Here is an 18,323-nt window from a genome sequence, read left to right as displayed (position 1 = left end):
TTCCATGTTTTGGCTATTGTAAGTCACGTTGTTATGAATGTTGGGGGTGCATGTATCTTTTCGAATTCAAGTTTTCATCTTTCCCAAATATCCATGATTTTTAGGGGCTGTATCTTGAGCTGGAAAAACAGCATCATGAAGATAGAGTGAGGAGTCACTCTGGCCTCCTGCAGGTTCTCTAGTCACATTGGGAACTAACATGTCCCTGTGATGGTGGGAGACACTTGACTTGTACACAACACTCCTCCCATGTTGTTTTCTCAAAATAGAGCCTCAGAAATATTCATGTAGGACTGCCTTGGTCTGCATGGCAAACGATTTCCACTCACATGGGAATTCAGACTATACTTAGCAGCAGTTTCTCGAAGTGTTGTGATGAGGGGCTCAGTGAACAGAGACACTAGAGGTGCTGTCTTAGCCCTGGTGACATGTGGGCTCTGTTTTTTGGCTGTTCTGGGTCTTTGTTGTGGTCCACAGGCTTTCTCTGGTTATGGAGCAGAGGCTCTTGAGCACAAGGGCTCACACTCTTCAGGTGGGCTCATTATTTTGCTGACCTTGTGAAGACTCCAGAGCCCTGGAGAAGAGCCTCATGCCCTGGGCTACAGTTTTTTTCCGCTCTTTCCTCTGATCACTTGCTCCCTTGTACATTCTGCTTTTGTCTATTTCCAGTGCATTTCCTGCCACCACCTCCAGCTCTCCTTCCTCAAAGCGCAGCACTGACCCTTCTGCCAGAGCAGCCTTCTCTTCTCTGCCTCTCTACCTGGAACTGAACCATGGCCCAGTCACTGGAGAGTGAGATTTCCAGGTGTTGCTGCATTTTATCCCATGTTGAAGGGCTTCCTAGGTGGCGCTAGTGGTAAAGAATCTGCCTGCCAATGCAGGAGACATAGGAGGTGAGGGTTCGATCCCTGCGTGGGGAAGATCCCCTGGAGAAGGAAATGGCAACCCACTCCAGTATTCTTGCCTAGGAAATCCCATGGACAGAGGAGCCTGGTGGGCTACAGTCCATGGTGCTGCAAAGAGTCAGACATGACTGAGCGTGCGCGCACACACACACACACACACACACACACACACACACACCCCCACGTGAAAGGGACCACGGTTTCACCTGAGGGGGAAAGAGATGTGGACCTTACAGGACCTTGAGGCACCTCTTCGATTTAGAACTTGTCCAGGAAAGATCTCCTATTTTGGCACAGTGTTAACATGACCTCAGATGTTAAGATGTTAACATGGCTCAGACGGTAAAGTGTCTGCCGCAACATGGGAGACCCGGGTTTGATCCCTGGGTCAGGAAGATCCCCTGGCGAAGGAAATGGCAACCCACTGCAGTGCTCTTGCCTAGGAAATTCCATGGATAGAGGAGCCTGGTGGGCTACAGTCTATGGGATTGCAAAGAGTTGGACACAACTGAGTGACTTCACTTTCTTTCTTCCTTTAACATGACCTTGCTGAACCAGGCTCAGAACTGGTTGCTCTGGGCTCCCCGGGATAATTGTTAACCCTAGAAAAGGAGATTGCCTTTGTCTTTTACTTCCTTACGTCTTCATAGCTGAAGGTGTGAGGGGAACACTGAAAACTTAATTGAGCCTTGACTCACCTTCAGCCGGTTGCTGTAGTGTGGAGATGAGATATGAATATTTCAGGTCAGTCGCTTTATACTGAACATGGGCCCAGCATGGCTGGCAGCTCTTCTGGATGTGTAACCAAATGCTGACTCTTAAGGAGCACTCTGTGTGTGGGAAAAGGTGTATTCATAGGAAATGGTTAAGTCACATAAGGCAGGATGCATTTATGTCGTGCTGAGTGAGACTCTGGTGTGTTGAATGTACTGTGAGGTTGGTGCAGTTGAAAGGAAGGCAGGATCAAGGAGAGAGGTGATGGTGATAAAAAGAATGAATGTGGAGAGTTGAAAGAGAAGAGCTGTTTACAGGAAGAGAAAGCTACCAATCCAGTGTCCCTGTGTTAGGTCAGGCCCTGGCCCGGGATTATTCACTGGGAGAAAAGGGTTTTGAAAGACATGAAGGTTTTCAAGGTGGGTGCTTTTGGTCATTTCTTCAAGAATCCTCACAAAGACTTACATTTACAATGTTATTTAAATCTCAGGGGACACTGAGTGCTGTTATGAACAGTTTGGTAGTAGCTTGGAATGTTGTCCATAGAGGATAGAAAATATAATTATGATCAGTATTAGGTCCAAATCAGAGTTGTAAGCTACTCTGAGAAGTGGCACGGTTTTGAAGTCTAAGAGAGGAGAGTAGCCAGTGCTGGTAGCCCTCCTCCCCACATCTCCCATAGAGAGAAGAGAAGGGACAAGGGTGAGCAAGAGCCATATGCCTTTTATTTTCCATATTCCTGTCTCTGTGTGAATTCAAGAGGTGGCTGACATTCCTGGCTGCCATTTTTTTTTTTCAAGAGGAGCAACACTGCTCATTCTTACATGTAAGAAGCAATTCCATGGAAGTCCTGAACCTGTTAGGAGACTGTGAAACACCAGCCCCTACCCAATCATACACATCCTCATACACCCAGTCTTGAGAATGGCTATTTGTGAACCATATGCCTTGGCTTCTTCCCTTAGTAGGTCCCTGTTGCTCCATATGGCTTCTAAATTGCTAGTGTAGTGAAGCAGGTAGGCAGGGAAGTGGCTAGGAGGATACAACTTATCCTTTTCCTGTTTAACCCACATACTGGGGCTGATCAAATGAAACACTGTTAATGTCTGGCTAGCAAAGTAATGCTCAAAATTCTCCAAGCCAGGCTTCAACAGTATGTGAACCGTGACATTCCAGATATTCAAGCTGGATTTAGAAAAGGCAGGGAACCAGAGATCAAATTACCAACATCCATTGGATCATTAAAAAAGCAAGAGAGTTCCAGAAAAACATCTACTTGTACTTTATTGACCATGTCAAAGTCTGTGTGTGAAGTGAAGTGAAGTTGCTCAGTCGTGTCTGACTCTTTGTGACCCCATGGACAGTAGCCAACCAGGCTCCTCTGTCCATGGGATTTTCCAGGCAAGAATACTAGAGTGGGTTGCCATTTCCTTCTCCAGAGGATCTTCCTGACCCAGGGAAGATTGACTGTGTAGATCACAACAAACTGTGGAAAATTCTTGAAGATATGGGAATATCAAACCACCTGACAGGCCTCCTGAGAAATCTGTATGCAGGTCAAGAAGCACAGTTAGAACTGGTCATGGAACAACAGACTGGTTCAAAATTGGGAAAGGAGTACGTCAAGGCTGTATATTGTCACCCTGCTTATTTAACTTATATGCAGAGTGTATGATGCTAAATGCCCAGCTGGATGAAGCACAAGCTGGAATCAAGATTGCTGGGAGAAATATCAATAACTTTAGATACACAGATGGCATCACCCTCATGGTAGAAAGCAAAGAAGAACTAAAGAGCCTCTTGATGAAAGTGAAAGAGTAAAGTGAAAAAGTTGGCTTGAAACTCAACGTTCAGAAAACTAAAATCATGGCATCTGGTCCCATCACTTCATGGCAACTAGATGGAGAAACAATGGAAACAGTGAAAGACTTTATTTTCTTGGACTCCAAAATCACTGCAGATGGTGACTGCAGCCATGAAATTAAAAGACGCTTGCTCCTTGGAAGAAAAGCTACGACCAACCTAGACAACATATTAGAAAGCAGAGACATTACTTTGCCTTCAAAGTTCCAAAGCTATGCTTTTTCCAGTAGTCATGTATGGATGTGAGAGTTGGACTATAAAGACAGCTGAGCGCTGAAGAACTGATGCTTTTGAACTGTGGTGTTGGAGAAGACTCTTGAGAGTTCCTTAGACTGCAAGGAGATCCACTCAGATCATTCTAAACGAAATCATTCCTGAATATTCATTGGAATGACTGATGCTGAAGCTGAAACTCCAAATACTTGGGCCACCTGATGCGAAGAGCTGACTCATTTGAAAAGGCCCTGATGCTGGGAATGATTGAAGGCTGGAAGCAGAAGGGGATGACAGAGGATGAGATGGTTGGATGGCATCACCAACTCAATGGACACGAGCTCGAGTAAGCTCTGGGAGTTGCTGATGGACAGGGAAGCCTGGCGTGCTGCAGACCATGTTGCAAAGAGTCAGGCAAGACTGAGTGACTGAACTGAACGTCTGGACCAGTGACACCCAAATTTTAGACTGCATCAGAACTCCTGAAGGGCTTGTTAAAACACAGATTGCTGAGCTCTAACCTCAGTTTCTGATTCAGGAGATCTGTGGGTGGGGTCTGAGAGTTTGCATTTCTAACCATCATTCCAGCTGCTGCAGATTCAGACACCACACTTTTGAAAGATTTTTTTTTGGCTGTGCTGGGTCTTCCATTGCTGCATGGGCTTTTCTCTAGTTGTGGCGATGGGGCTACTCTCCAGTTGCTGTACTCCAGCTTCTCATTGTGGTAGCTTCCCTTGTTGCAGAGCAGAGGCTCTAGGGCGCGCGGGCTTCGATAGTTGTGGCGGAGAAAGTAACAAGTACACAGGTGCTGAGTTGAGAACTATCAAGCTATTCAAGAAATGAGGTTATGGTAGAATGCTGTTCCCACTGCCTGAACCACTGTCCCCTTCACTCCTAACCCCGGTAATTCCCGGTCAACCTTCAGATTTCAGCCTAAACATCACTCCCTCCAGTAAGCCCTCCTTGACCTCAAGAGTGGGTCTCCCTTTGCCCCCAGCAGATGATCGGCCTGTTCCTAGGATGTAGGGGTCTGTGTTTACCAGATTCGTGGAGTCAGTGAAGGGAGTGATGGGATAAGGGATGCAGATGAGGAAGTTAAGGACACAGTCTCTGCCCGGGGAGAAAGTGAAGCCAACTTTCAATTTCTTGAGTCCAGATCAATGCTTGGGGAGCGACATCAGCGTGCAGAGCGGCCGGTTCCAGGGCGGAAATGCATCCCTGGAGCCGTTCTAGGAAACTCGGAGGACCCAGCTTGTCGGTGATCCTGGGGCAGAAGTGGGCATTGCCAGACGCAAAAGGCCACTTCAGGGAGCTGGTGTGGGAGGCAGCGGCGAGGTGGGGCTCGTGTGAGGGCGAGAACTGGGGCAAAGCAAGCCTGGAAACGGTGAGGAGTCGCCCGCCAGCCGACCACCTGTTTCTCCCGGGAGTGCGGCGCGTGCTGATTGGCTGGAGTGCTGCCTGGGTACCGGAAGTGGCCGATGCCCGTCGCCCGTGAAACCAAGACAACAGCTGCGGGTTCTGAGCGAGCTGGCGGAGAAGCTTGGGGAGCCCGACCGGAGCGAGTGTGGGGCGGTAGCTGCCTGAGGTGAGACCTCATCCCGTCCCGGCGGGGAGCGGAGGGCACTGGGCTCCTGAACCCCTGGCCCGCGAGCCCCGCGGAAACTCGACGTTTAGGCCCCTACCAGACCCGGGTTCGATGTATGACCTTGGACGTTATGGTCCCCCAAGCCCCCACCGGGTCCCCACCTGCACAAACCCTGGATGCGGCCAGGGCCCGTCCTCGCCCTGGCTCCCTGCCTGTCAGTCGCCAGACAGGAGCAGCAGGGACACCCCCTCCCTCGGTCCTGACTTGGGGGCCGATGGGAGCTGTGGCTTCCTCAGATATTCCATCCCCAAGTAAAGTGCGGGGACGAAATGGCGGGCAGTGTCAGAAACTCCAGGCCTTCTGGCAGCTTGTCTCCATGGCCGGCAGACGGGATATTAGCATAGGAGGGTTAGTTATGGAAAGGAGGTAGGTTTGAGCGCAGGGTTAATAGAGCCTTGCTGATTGTGGGAACAGGGAGACAACAGAGGAAAAGATAACAGTGCTTTAAAGGAGCTTCTTTTTACAGCTAGTTACTGACATCAGCAATGTGTCAGACTTCCGATCTAGGCTCTTGAGATACAGAAATGAGTGAAATACCCAGTTCTTCCTCCTGGGTACCACAGATTCCTTGTGTAGACAAGACATGTACACAAATTCCTTGTGTATTTACCAGGTACCTGAAATATGTTAGGCACTGGGAATGTCAAGATGAATAGAACATCCTTGCTTATGGTCTAAAGAAGGAAACAGATGACTTAGCCTATCCCTGGAGATTCTGACTCTAAGAGATCTAAGGTGGGACCTGGAAGTATTTTCAGAGGTTTTTCTAGTTGACTTTTCTGCATCTAACCTAATCCCAGGCCAAGAATCATTATTTAAGTATCATTCATTAAACAAACACACAAAAACCTTCCTGCTATGATTGTAAGCCCACTGAAGAATTTTTTGTTTTATGTGGCTCCTCATATAGGTAGTATGGTCCTTTAAAAGTTTCAGTTCTCATGGTTAGTAAGTTGGTAGATATTTGGTTTATGCATCATTATTTTGTGAATGAGGATTTCTGAGTGCATTAAAAGAAATACAGATCTGCAGAGTTGAAAACTCTGTTCTGAACTTTGGAGACCCAGCAGACGCTTGTCATCCCCCAAACTGAGGACTAAGAGTGCTGAGCCTACTCCTGAGATGGCATGTCCATCTTCTCTCTCTCCAGGAAAAACTCATTTTAAATTTAGAAAAGTGAAGAATTGAGAAACATAGGAAATTATGTTTGGAAATTTGAATTTGTGCTATGAGTAGTGGAGTGTTTCCACATGAGGACAAGATCTAATGTGTATCTGTACCTCTGGGAAAATCAGTCAAAAGAAGGATGGCTTTGGGACTTCCCCGGCGGTTCAGTGGTTAAGACTCAGCACTTCCACTACAGGGTCCATGGGTTTCAGTTCTCGTTGGAAACTAAGATCCTCCATGCCTCCAAGTGTGGCCAAAAGAAAAAAAAAAAAAAAGAAGGATGGTTTTATTTATACATAAAAGGTGTCTATAAAGAAGGTGTCTAAAAACAGTATTTAACAAATGGCATTAATATTGTGGCACTGGTGGAATGCAAAGTAAAAATAATCAGAGGGGGCAAAATTTAATTGGGGAAGACTTTCTGGATTAGAATTTTGAACCAGTTTTGAAGTTGGGGATAGATATGCATGCCTAACTTCTATGTCTTGTATCTTGTTTTTCTGTGAACACATGATTTTCCATATGGTGTGAGACAGATATGAGTTTTATGAATGCTGATTTTGTAAGGAGCTAGATGATAGAAAAAAAGTAACTATAGGAGAGATGGTGGTGAAAAGGAAAGGCCAGAAGAGGGGTCAGAAGTAGACAGGGACTGAAATACCAGCTTGTGGAACTTGTTCTTGGATGAGCATTAGAGAGAAATTTATTTAAGACAGCGCTTCCTAACTCAAATAGTACCATGGTTGAAGAAGAGAGCTAAGTTCTCTATGCTGAATTCTTACAGTTATATAGGTACACATTATTTATAATTTTCAAAAACTTCAAGGAAAAGGGAAAGCCAGGTTTTGAGTGTCTGCCTTTTTTCCATGGGAAAATTAGAGAAGGCACTGAGTGGGGGAAGTTGAAGAAGATTCCAGTTCATTTTTAGGGGTAGCGGAAAAAGCTTCCAAGACTTTAGGATTCCAGTAGGAGATCAGGTTCCTTGACCAGGACTGCACCCTTGAGTGACTCAGGAGGCCTCAGGGTATGATCCTGTGGATGACTGGAGGCTGGGCAGAGAAAAAGGACAGTACAAAGGGCACCCTCCAAATCCCCCCTTTCCCCTTCCCCAGTCTCTCCTGCTTCTGAGAATCTTCATTTCTTCACTAATCTCATCTTTTCTTCCCTCTTAAGCTTTCTGTCTATTGGCACCATCCTTTCTAACATGAACATATTCAACTCTCTCTCATTGGAGAAAATCCTTTGATTTTCTTTGGCCTTTTGCACTAGTGCCCATCTTGGTCCTCTTCTTTCATCTAAATTTTCTGAAAGAAGCAGCAAATTTACTAATCAGTCCACTGCCACCTGGTTTCTGCTGCTGTCATTCCACTGACTCTGTTCTCACATGTTATCTGTAACTACGGGGCAGATGTTTTCCAGTTCTTATCCTACTGGATCTATCAGCTGCATGTGATGCTTTGTTGTTCCCTCTGCTATGGCCTTGGTGACCTCTATGCCTTTGTATTCTGATACTTCTACCTCATTAACCCTTCTTTCTCTTCCTGGAGGGCTTATATTCCTCTCACTACCCCTTTATCATTAGGGTCCTAACAGGAAACAGGTACTTTGCTCAAATTAGGATAATTTGAGTAGGGTTTATTTGCAAAGAAGTTAGTTGTAAAAGGTGTGGGTGTGGGAAGGGTGTTGAGGAACCTGGGACTGGCAATAGCTTAGTAGACACCAGCCCTAGACCAGAAGAGATAAGACGTAGGAGAGGTTCTGGAACCCATATGAGATAGCTGGGTAGAACAGACTCCTTGAGATGAGTAATGAACTTCAGTTGAAGGGCACCAGGAGCTCAAGGAGACCTCATAGGAAGGAACCAGGAGGATAAATACTCCGACCTCACTCTCCTCCCTCCTTTCAGCCTCCTGTTGGGGCTCCCTATTGGTAAAACACAGCTGGAAGCCAGAGGGCCTGTTGGTGAGTGCTGTGTAGGTTAGCCTTCTGGGACAGAGAGCAGGGTGGAGAAAAGTTGAAGGATCTGAAGTGCACGTGGAATTTAACTGGAGTACTCTTGAATGTTGGCTTTGGCTTTCTAGGTTTCTGTCTTCAGTATCTGACAGTTCTCACGTTGCATTCATTACTGCCTATGCTGAGTACTGTCAAGTCTGTATCTCTCTTCTTGACTGCTGTAAACTTTAGACCAATATATTTTGGCTGATTCTTTGATACTACTGTATGGATGTGTTGAAACTCATCTTGTCCAAATCAGAGCTCACTTGTCATCTGCCTTCCTAAACTAGCTATTCCTCAATATTCCCAACCTTGGTGGTACCACTATCCATCTAATTATACCTACCTCATGCGTGTATTCAATCATACTCCAAGTCTTAGGGGATTTGTTCTCTCAAACATTTCTCTAGTCTGTTTCCTCTTCATTCACACTACTACTATTACCCTTGCTAAATCTCTGGGGCCATTGTACCTGTTAGTAGCAAGTTTGACTTCATAAATAAAAAAAACCATAATGAATTAAGCAAGGAAAAACCTCATTTCTCTCTTAGATAAAAGAAATCCAGAGGCAGGCATTCCAGGGCTGGTCTGGCAGCTTCACAGGGTCACCAGGGACCCAAGGTCCTTCCTCCTCTGGTCCAGGGCATGCTGGTAAATGCATGGTCTGAGGTGGCACTCCAGCTGTCACCTAATGCCCCAGGCACAGCCCCAAGGAGGGTGAAGAAATGTATCCCCTTACCTTTAAGTAGATATCCCAGAAGTCCCTTGTGCTTTCATTTGCATTTTACTGTCTCATTGGCCAGAAGTTGGTGATGTCACAAAATCTAGCTGCAAAGAAGGCTAGAGAATATATTTCCTTAGGTAGCCTTGTTGCTACAAAAGTAAATTCATTATTCTGTTGATGAGGTGAGGAAGAGGGAAGATTGGGATAGACAACTAAAAATCCTTGCCATAGCATTTTAGAAGTTTTTTTTTTTTTTTTTTAATACAGGCTTTTAGATTTATAAAAGTGCTAAGAAAATTACATAAAGGGATCAGTTATAATACTCATAAGTAAAACAACATTGCAAACATATATATAATAACAACCAGTTAGAAAATATAAGAAAAACTCACTAAAAGAGAAGACATACAGAGATGTGATAGATACAAAAGCATCAGGGTAAGTTTGGAAATTTTACAAAATTTGGAAACATAGAATAGACAGGAAGTTTTTGTAAAAGAAGACAATAAGAGAGAACTTTCTGTAACATATTAAAACTTTTTAAGCTACAGTAGGTTGAACAGTTTGGTATTAGAGAAGGAATAGACTGATCAGGAGAACTGAAAGGAGTCTGGAAATGGACCCAGATATATATATGGAAATTTAGACTGTGGTATAGGAGGCATTTCAAATTAGTAGGGAAAATTAGGTATTGATACAGTTTAGTAACCATCTGGAGAAAATTAAGCTAGAACCTTACTTCATCCAAATATAAGGGAGTCAAGCGTGGTTCCTTCTGTGCCCATTGTAGCTAAGTCATGTTAACCTTCTGAATGGGTGACCCCTACAACATATGCAATCCCCTATTCTGTAGAGCTGGTGAGTACCACAGCACTGGGCTAAAGATAGCTCTTCTTGCTACTCTTTCTGGTTACTGCCTCTATAAACTCCAAAGTCATATTAGTCATTTTTGTCCCTTCTCCTAACCTTCTCCATATATTATCTGTTAATATGGCCACAATTTTTCTTGAATGTTTTCCTTACCAACCTCAGGTTCTGTCCCAACTCACTGTTAATATTATGGAAATTTTATCAGCATCTTCTTACCATCCATTTCCTGTCTCCAGCCTTTAATCTCTTCCTTTGATCATTCCTCTCACTCTCTTCAGTCAGCATCTGCTATTTGTGTAGCATGTCCACCATAATCCTGAATTTTTCTCTTCCTTTCCATAGCATCCTATAATCTCACCAGATACAGAGAGTGCTGTCAGAACCCTGTTGAGTTCCATACTTCCTAGCATGGGCTTCATTTAGCTGTGATACAGCCACTTCACAGACTTACTTCTCTCATTTCAGATTGTGAGATGGGGACTGAGAACAAGGAGGTAATTCCCAAGGAAGAAATTTCCGAAGAATCTCAGCCACATGGGGCATTTTTAGAAAAAATGGAAGAAAAACTTCCAAAGGTGGTGTGCCAGGGTCATGAGTTTGGAGCAGTGTGTGAAGAAGACATATTGGAGGGGCATTCCCGAGAGTCCACAGAAAATATTCTGGGGCAGGAGTCATCTGAGGAGAGAGACTTTGCATCAGAGTTGATTATCTTTAAGAAATCACCCTCCAGTGAGAAAGATCAGGAGAAGGATGAGAGTGAGCGAATCTGCAGACTCAGCTCAAACCTGCTCACACGTCAGGGAGACACCACATTAGAGGCAGTTAGCACATTTGCTACTTCTGGCCAGAACTTCATAGAGAATTTAGGACCTAACAAAACACACAGAAGTTCTGTGGGAGAAAAGCCTCATACATGCAAAGAATGCGGGAAAGCCTTTAACCAGAACTCACATCTTATTCAGCATATGAGAGTTCATAGTGGAGAGAAACCCTTCGAATGCAAAGAATGTGGAAAAACATTTGGAACTAACTCAAGCCTTCGAAGGCACCTGAGAATTCATGCTGGAGAGAAGCCCTTTGCCTGTAACGAATGTGGAAAGGCCTTCATTCAGAGTTCACATCTCATCCACCATCATAGAATTCACACTGGAGAGAGACCTTATAAATGTGAAGAATGTGGTAAAGCCTTCAGTCAGAATTCAGCCCTTATCCTACATCAGAGAATCCACACTGGGGAGAAACCATATGAATGTAATGAATGTGGGAAGACCTTTAGGGTTAGCTCACAGCTTATTCAGCATCAGAGAATTCATACTGAAGAAAGATACCATGAATGCAATGAGTGTGGCAAAGCCTTCAAGCATAGCTCAGGCCTTATTAGACACCAGAAAATTCATACTGGAGAAAAACCGTATCTATGTAACGAGTGTGGGAAAGGCTTTGGGCAGAGTTCCGAGCTCATCCGGCATCAAAGAATTCACACAGGAGACAAACCGTATGAATGTAATGAATGTGGGAAAACTTTTGGCCAGAACTCAGAGATAATCAGACATATTAGAATTCATACTGGTGAGAAGCCCTACGTTTGTAAGGAATGTGGGAAGGCCTTTAGGGGGAACTCAGAACTTCTTAGACACGAGAGAATTCACACTGGAGAGAAACCCTATGAGTGCTTTGAGTGTGGGAAGGCTTTTAGACGGACCTCTCACCTTATTGTCCACCAGAGAATTCATACTGGAGAGAAACCTCATCAGTGTAATGAATGCGCCAGAACCTTTTGGGACAACTCTGAGCTGCTTCTCCACCAGAAAATCCACATTGGAGAGAAACCTTATGAATGTAATGAATGTGAGAAGACATTCAGCCAGCATTCCCAGCTTATCATACATCAGAGAATTCACACTGGAGAGAAGCCTTATGAGTGCCAAGAATGCCAGAAGACCTTCAGTCGGAGCTCTCACCTCCTCCGACATCAAAGTGTCCACTGTATGGAATGATCTGCGAAACGGGAAAGCCTTCTGAGGGAAAAGCTGAAGTCAGACTTCATGTTCTTAATCTGCACCTCGAGTTCTCAGATCAGATGAATGGGCAGAACTTCCCCCGCCCTCGTACTGATTTTTATTTAAGCAGCTGGACAAAAAAGGATGAGGCACTTTTATGAACTGTTCATTGAGAAGTTTCATTGTACTGAGTTAAATCATAAAAGCTGTTTCAGGCCTTAATTCTCCTCTTTCCTTTTTCCTCACCTTCCTCCTTCCCCCCTTGTGGATCACATAACATTAGGGGTCTGCACCAGCCATCTAGCCCAGATTGTTACTATTCAGGAAAAATGGAAGAATGGGATTCCATCACCTCCTAGGAATGGCACAGTCGACCCCTTGAATATTAACCCCTGAAATGTTAAAGTCTTGGCCTAGGAGACATACCTCTCTGTCTTTTCCACTGTTTAGCATTGGGATTTAGTAAGCTTTATTAGCTTCAAAATGTTCCAAACTCTCTATCAAGTTTCCTTAGAAGATGGCAGTATTAATGAAGAAGCAGGAAACTTGGGTCATCTCCCATCTAGGACTTCCTCAGTGATTTGAAGAGGTGCCCTGATGGAGGAAACTGACAGGCAATTTACAGGATCATAAGTGAAGGCCCTCAGAATCCAGAGGGGCTGATTAGCAAGGCCAGGGGAAAAACAGGTGAGGCCAGGCCACTCAACATGAGTAGAAGCAGCTCTTTCACAGCCGCTCAGACTGACTGCTCCCAAGAACTCTGCTGCGTTCACTTTTGGCCCCAGTTCCTGCTGCTGCTGCTGCTGCTGCTGCTGACAAATCCTGTGTCAGGAAGTAGCTCAAAGAGGACTGTGCAGCTTCATTGTCAGCAGGCACCAGGCCACAGTGATAAGCAGGTTCACCTGACTGACCAGGGCCCCTGCCTTGCCAAAGCACTTAAGCTCTCATGACCACTGTTGGGGGCCTTGGTTCATGGACCAGAATGTGATAGCCTCTTCTCAGTTTGCCCTTGACCTTGGAATTCTCTTTCTTCAACATCTCTACATGTGTTTTCTGTGTTCCCCTTTGTTTCTTTTTCCTCCAAGGAAACACATCCTCAGTTTTTCATGTGTCAGTGTTTCTGAGGCAGTCTTTCTGAGGTAGTGGGAATTGCACTAATGAGAATCCAGCGGGCTTGGGGTTTGGTGTAAGAACTAGACCTTGAATAAAGCACTTCACCTGCTGATCCCTAGTTTCCTCATCTGTAAAATAAGGGGAGTTGAACTAAATGATCTCAAGTTTCAACCAACCCAATAATTCCTCAACTCTTTTTTAAAAACTTAACTTTATGTATCTTCAGTGTTTTATTCTTTAATCTCTTTATTACACTAATACTAATCACTACTATTTATTGAATTTTTACTATGTGTCAGAACAATGCCAGACAGTTTACATTTTTATTTTTACAGCCTCCCTATGATGTGTCCTCTCTTTTTAAAAACAGACAAACAAAACAGCTTTATTGTGGTATAATTTACATACCATAAAATTCTCCTGTTCTAAGTGTTCAATTGAATGCGCTTTAGTTTATAGAGTTGTATAACCGTTAGTGATCTGGGTACTCTAGCCCAATTTGAAAGGTGAGGGGCAGGGGAAATGTCAGGTAACTTGATCACATGATCAAGCTCATGATCACACAGCTAGTAAGTGCTAGAGCCAAGACTCCAGCCCTGAGCTGTGCTCCGAAGCACTGTGCTGTACTCTGGGTAGGTGGATGCATTACTGCCTTATTCAAAATCCTTTGTACATTTTCTATTAATTACTACATGAATTTGAATATAGCTGATTTAAATCATGTCCTTGGAAACATAACTGGTCATAGCCCAAACCCATCAGATGGGTTTATTCTTGTGTCCCAATATGTGTCCCCCCAGGTTCGTGTCCTTGGCTTGAGAAAAGGGCTGTAAAAATAAGATGATTGATTACACAGTTTCCACATCCTTCCAGATACCTCTATTAGAGAACTAATAGACTTTAGCAATTCTTTAGCTTACCTCTTTCCATGGGTGATTACAAGTGCAGTGTGCTTTCATTTCTTTTTTCATTGCTCAAGCTTAAATTGAATTATTCCCAAACATATCTTTCTTACTTGAAACCTGGATGTCACCCATTCCCTTAACTTCTGATTCCTGTGTTTGAACATTTTATTGGCACATACACCCCTTGCCAGCCCTTAATATAGAACTCAGCACCTCTTTAACGCTCCCCACAAAGGATCCCTTCACACAAACATAGCCATGAGTAATACTGGCTTTACTGAAGATTTTGGTGTGTAAAAAGTGGAGAAGGAGGTTCACATTCTGTTAGACATTTTGTTCTCAGAGTGCCCTTGGACAAACTGCCACTGAAAATGTTTCTCTTTGTCCTTCCCTCTCAGGTTTATCACTTAAGCTTCTTTTTTCTTGCCAGATATTGAGCAACCCCCCACCTCCAGCTCCATTACCTTCTTAAACCCACTGCTTAGCAAATAGGAAAAAAAAAAGCCCTTCAGTTAAATATACTATTGGAACATTAGATGCAATTTTGTGGCCAATTTTTGTTGTGCTCGATCCTAATGTTAAGGGAGGAAGTTCTATCTCATTCTAAGAAGAATCTGCCAACATATATTAGTGTTTTCCAGGAGAAATTCTGGTGAATGAAATTATTTCCACCTTCTTATATACACACTTCCTGTAACCTCACTTCCTGCCTTTACCACCTCTCATCCAGCTAGCTCAGACTCCTCTCTTTTCCTTGTTTGCCCCCTCCCCCTCAATTTACTTGGGAGCCAAAATCTGACCATAATGTAATTACGACTGGTAGTCATAATCTAGTGCAAGTAGAATTCTGTCAAGGAAAAAAAAGACTTAAGTTTTCTTAATGTTAGACCCATTAAAAATACCAGGCCTCACAATCTCAAAGACCTACTAAAATACCCAGAAATACCCTTCATGATTTTTGCAGCTATGTCCATGTATATTTTCACCCTTCCCTAATTAAACAGTTTTATTGATATTCTAATGCTTTGTGTAAATAAAATATTTCTTTACAATTCTATTGATTTGATGCCTTTCTAATGTGTATTCCAACATACATTGTTTCATTATGGTCTTAATATGACTTTGGGGCTTTCCTGGTGATCCAGTGGTTAAGACTCCTTGCTTGTACTGCAGGGGGCACAGTTTCCATCCCTGGTTGAGGAACTAAGATCCCACCTGCCTAGTAGGGCAGGAAAAAAAAAAAAAAAAGTTTTGCCAGTTTTTTGCCATCCTATCAAGTTCACCTTAGTACTATACAACCTGTAAATTTCACCAGCATGTGCTGAGGTACCTTCCAGTTTTTGCAATGCTGTTCACTGTCCTTGATCTGCTTTGCTTGGTGAGATCCTCTATCTTTCATAACAGGGCAAATGTTATCTACTTTCTTTAGATAGATAGATATAGTTTTTCACGATTAACAACTTATTGTAAGATATTCTGGATTGGAATTCCATGGTAGTCCAGTGGTTAGGACTCCATGCTTTCACTGCCTGAGGGCACGGTTCAATACCTGGTGGGGGAACTAAGATCCCACAAACTGAGCGGGCAAAAAAATAAAAACAACCCCTCCCCCATCATCTGAATGGTTCTTTTTATTTTTAAATGTTACTGAGATTTCTGGGCTGGTGTTTATTATTGTTTTGTTTTAACATGTTCTTTTAAGTGACTCCTGGTCTAAGGCACCTTCCTCGGGTTGTTGGGTCTGGGATCTTTGAAACTCCAGAAAATTCTGTCTAGAAAAATGTGCATGCAAATTCAGGGAATTCATGGACCATCTGAAACCCATCTTTGAACCCCTGCAGTCCCTTACACGTTTTGAAATCAAACGTTTACTTATAACACAAATTACCAAGTAATCCGCAATAACCTCATCACATTCCCTCCGCTTTGGAGATGAAGCTATGCCAAGACTGTGCCCTTGGGTGAACCCCTGAAAATGGACGCGAATTGGAGCCTCAGTAAAATCCAGTGGGAAGTGGGGTGCGATTCTGGTGATAACCTGAGGGCGGAGCTTCAATAACATGGGTCCTTGGACATTCATCAACCTCAGGCTGAGCACCTACGACGCGACTGGACCTGTGTGTTGCGCGGGGGCTGCGTGCCACGAGGCTGGTGGAGACTTGAACTCTGCAGCAGCGGTCAGCGCCGTGGAGTGGAAGTAGGAGAGAATGCTTCGGTTTTCCCATGGAGCAGGAAGCCCGCCTCCTCCCTGAGAGCTGGGGAGCGGCGGCCGACGAGGCCAGCCAGGACGCGAGCTCACCCTTTCCCAGCCCCTGGCCGACCCTGCCATGTCCTTGTCTCCAGCTCCAGGCTTCTCATGGGGACTCGGCCGCGACTCTCATCTCTCCTGCTGTGCCGCCGATGAGAACGCTGATGTTCTACTTATTTGTACCACGCTTTGCAGGCAGTGATTTTATCGGTGGACTCAACTTTGCCGGCACCGCCAAACCTTTAAGAAGTCGCCGAAGGCACTCGGCCGCCACTGCCTCCGGAACGAAGAGGAAGGAGCTGCGTCGAGTCAGGGTGCGAGCCCTGCAGCTGGGGCCGCGCTCGGAAGCCGGGCAATCCTCCTCTGTGCGCCACCTGGCGGGCAGGGCGGGCGGCACGCCGCGCTGATTGGCCGAGGCCCGAGCTGCCTTTTTGCTGGTGACCAGTTAGGGCAAGAGGTCTGAGGGCCCGGAGTGAGCGTCGGCCGCTGTACTACGCTGACCCCCCAGTTCAAGTCCAGGGGCGCCCACCACCCGGGACCTGGGCCCGTATCGTTCTCAGGTCGTTCGTGAGGATATTTCACATTTCAAGGTGGGATTTCTTACGCTGTTCCCAGACGTTCACCTGCCATCTCCTAGGTGCCTTCCGACTTAAAACCAGGCCTATTAAGATAATTATCTAATAACTAACTACTAAAATTTAACTTAGTGGCAGTGGGGAAGGACACACTCAAGGTACAAAAGGCAAATTTGCCTTCAGAAAGAAGAAAGCACTGTCCTCTGAGGCTGCTGGAGGGACTAAGAAGACAGATGTGGAGGGGATGAGGGCAGGGGGCCTGCAGAGTTGATCATTTGACGCCTTTTGCTAAGAAGTGTGGTTATACATTGGAGTGAGCAAAGGTCTGGGTCAGCTTCCGAAGATTACCCAAAAAGTCATCAAGAAAGGAGACAAACTCTTCTTTAACCCTCATCTGCTGGGTACATCGGCATTCTCTGAGCTGGGCTGTGGTGGGAACGAGCTGAAACTTTGGTCGCAGGAGGACTGTAATCCACACTCCACTCCCTTGACTCCCAAGTGGGAGTCATCCTCTGCTTCCCTGATCCTACTCTGCCATTTCTGGGACCAGGACACTCCTTCCCCAGTCAACCTGCAGCACCAGGTTGCAGAAGTAGGGAGATATTCCATGGGGTAGAGCACTGCTCATTGTCTTTCTAAATTAGTTATCTCCTTCCCCTTGGGTTTTAATTGGTCAGACTGTCACCTAGCTGGAGGTGTTTTCCAGCAGTAGGTGGATGTGGCAGTGTAACTGAATCTTCACCATGATTCAGTTGGGGCACCTGCTGTAACACCTGGTGAAAAGGAAACTGCCTGTCCTTGAGACTGTTACTTCACTCTTCCTAGGAGCTGGAATGTGGATACAGTAATGATCCAGCATCAACCATGCAGGCAAACACATCCTAGTCTAGGGGATGGAGGAGCAAGTTGGGTCCTTAAAGTATCTAGTGAAACTAAACTCAGTTGTCCCTTAGACCAGGGCTTGGCAAACTTTTCCTGTAAAGGCACCAGAAGTAAACATTTCAGGCTTTGTGAGCCACACTTCTTTTTTTCCCCCCTGCTTTTTACATTTAAAAATATAAAAGTGATTCTTAGCCTGTGGGCTATAAAAAAAAAACTGGTCACAAGCTGGATTTGGCTGTTTGCTGACCACCAGCTCATGTCTGGACATTTATGTGAGAAAGAAATAAAAACTTGTATCAGAGAATCAGGAAGGCCTTTGCCACTAATGGGTACTCAAGGGACAAAGCAAAGAGGAAGGGGCTTCTGGTCCTGGTAGTTTTCCCTTCTTGTCCTTACCATGTGGCACCCATCCTCTGGTGAGTTTGCAGGTACCTCAACCAGTGGCTTCCTGCCCTGGCTTGTATCACCTTGATGAACTTTACAAGCCAGTGTCATGTTGGCCAA

The 18,323-nt window shown here is 44.9% G+C and overlaps 1 protein-coding gene across 5 annotated transcripts in view; it reads left to right on the top strand.

Annotated features, from left to right (window-relative positions):
* ZFP3 (ZFP3 zinc finger protein) overlaps window positions 1-18,323 on the top strand; it is a 136,389-nt gene that overhangs the window by 29,723 nt on the left and 88,343 nt on the right. The window contains exons 1-2 of one of the 5 annotated variants that reach the window (XM_019982316.2): window positions 4,949-5,280; window positions 10,562-15,171. The exons of 1 other annotated variant lie outside the window; for it this stretch is intronic. In XM_019982316.2, coding sequence (XP_019837875.2) covers window positions 10,570-12,093 — 1,524 coding nt within the window. In that variant the 5' untranslated portion in view covers window positions 4,949-5,280; window positions 10,562-10,569 and the 3' untranslated portion in view covers window positions 12,094-15,171. Of the gene's footprint in view, window positions 1-1,089; window positions 5,281-10,561; window positions 15,172-18,323 lie in introns of those variants that run through there. 3 more of the 5 variants (XR_011561965.1, XR_011561964.1, XR_011561963.1) reach the window with 3 other exon arrangements.

The sequence above is a fragment of the Bos indicus genome, chromosome 19 (genome assembly GCF_029378745.1).
Source record: "Bos indicus isolate NIAB-ARS_2022 breed Sahiwal x Tharparkar chromosome 19, NIAB-ARS_B.indTharparkar_mat_pri_1.0, whole genome shotgun sequence".
In the NCBI taxonomy this organism is placed as follows: Eukaryota; Metazoa; Chordata; class Mammalia; order Artiodactyla; family Bovidae; genus Bos; species Bos indicus.
This window is presented reverse-complemented; position numbering and strand designations above follow the sequence as displayed.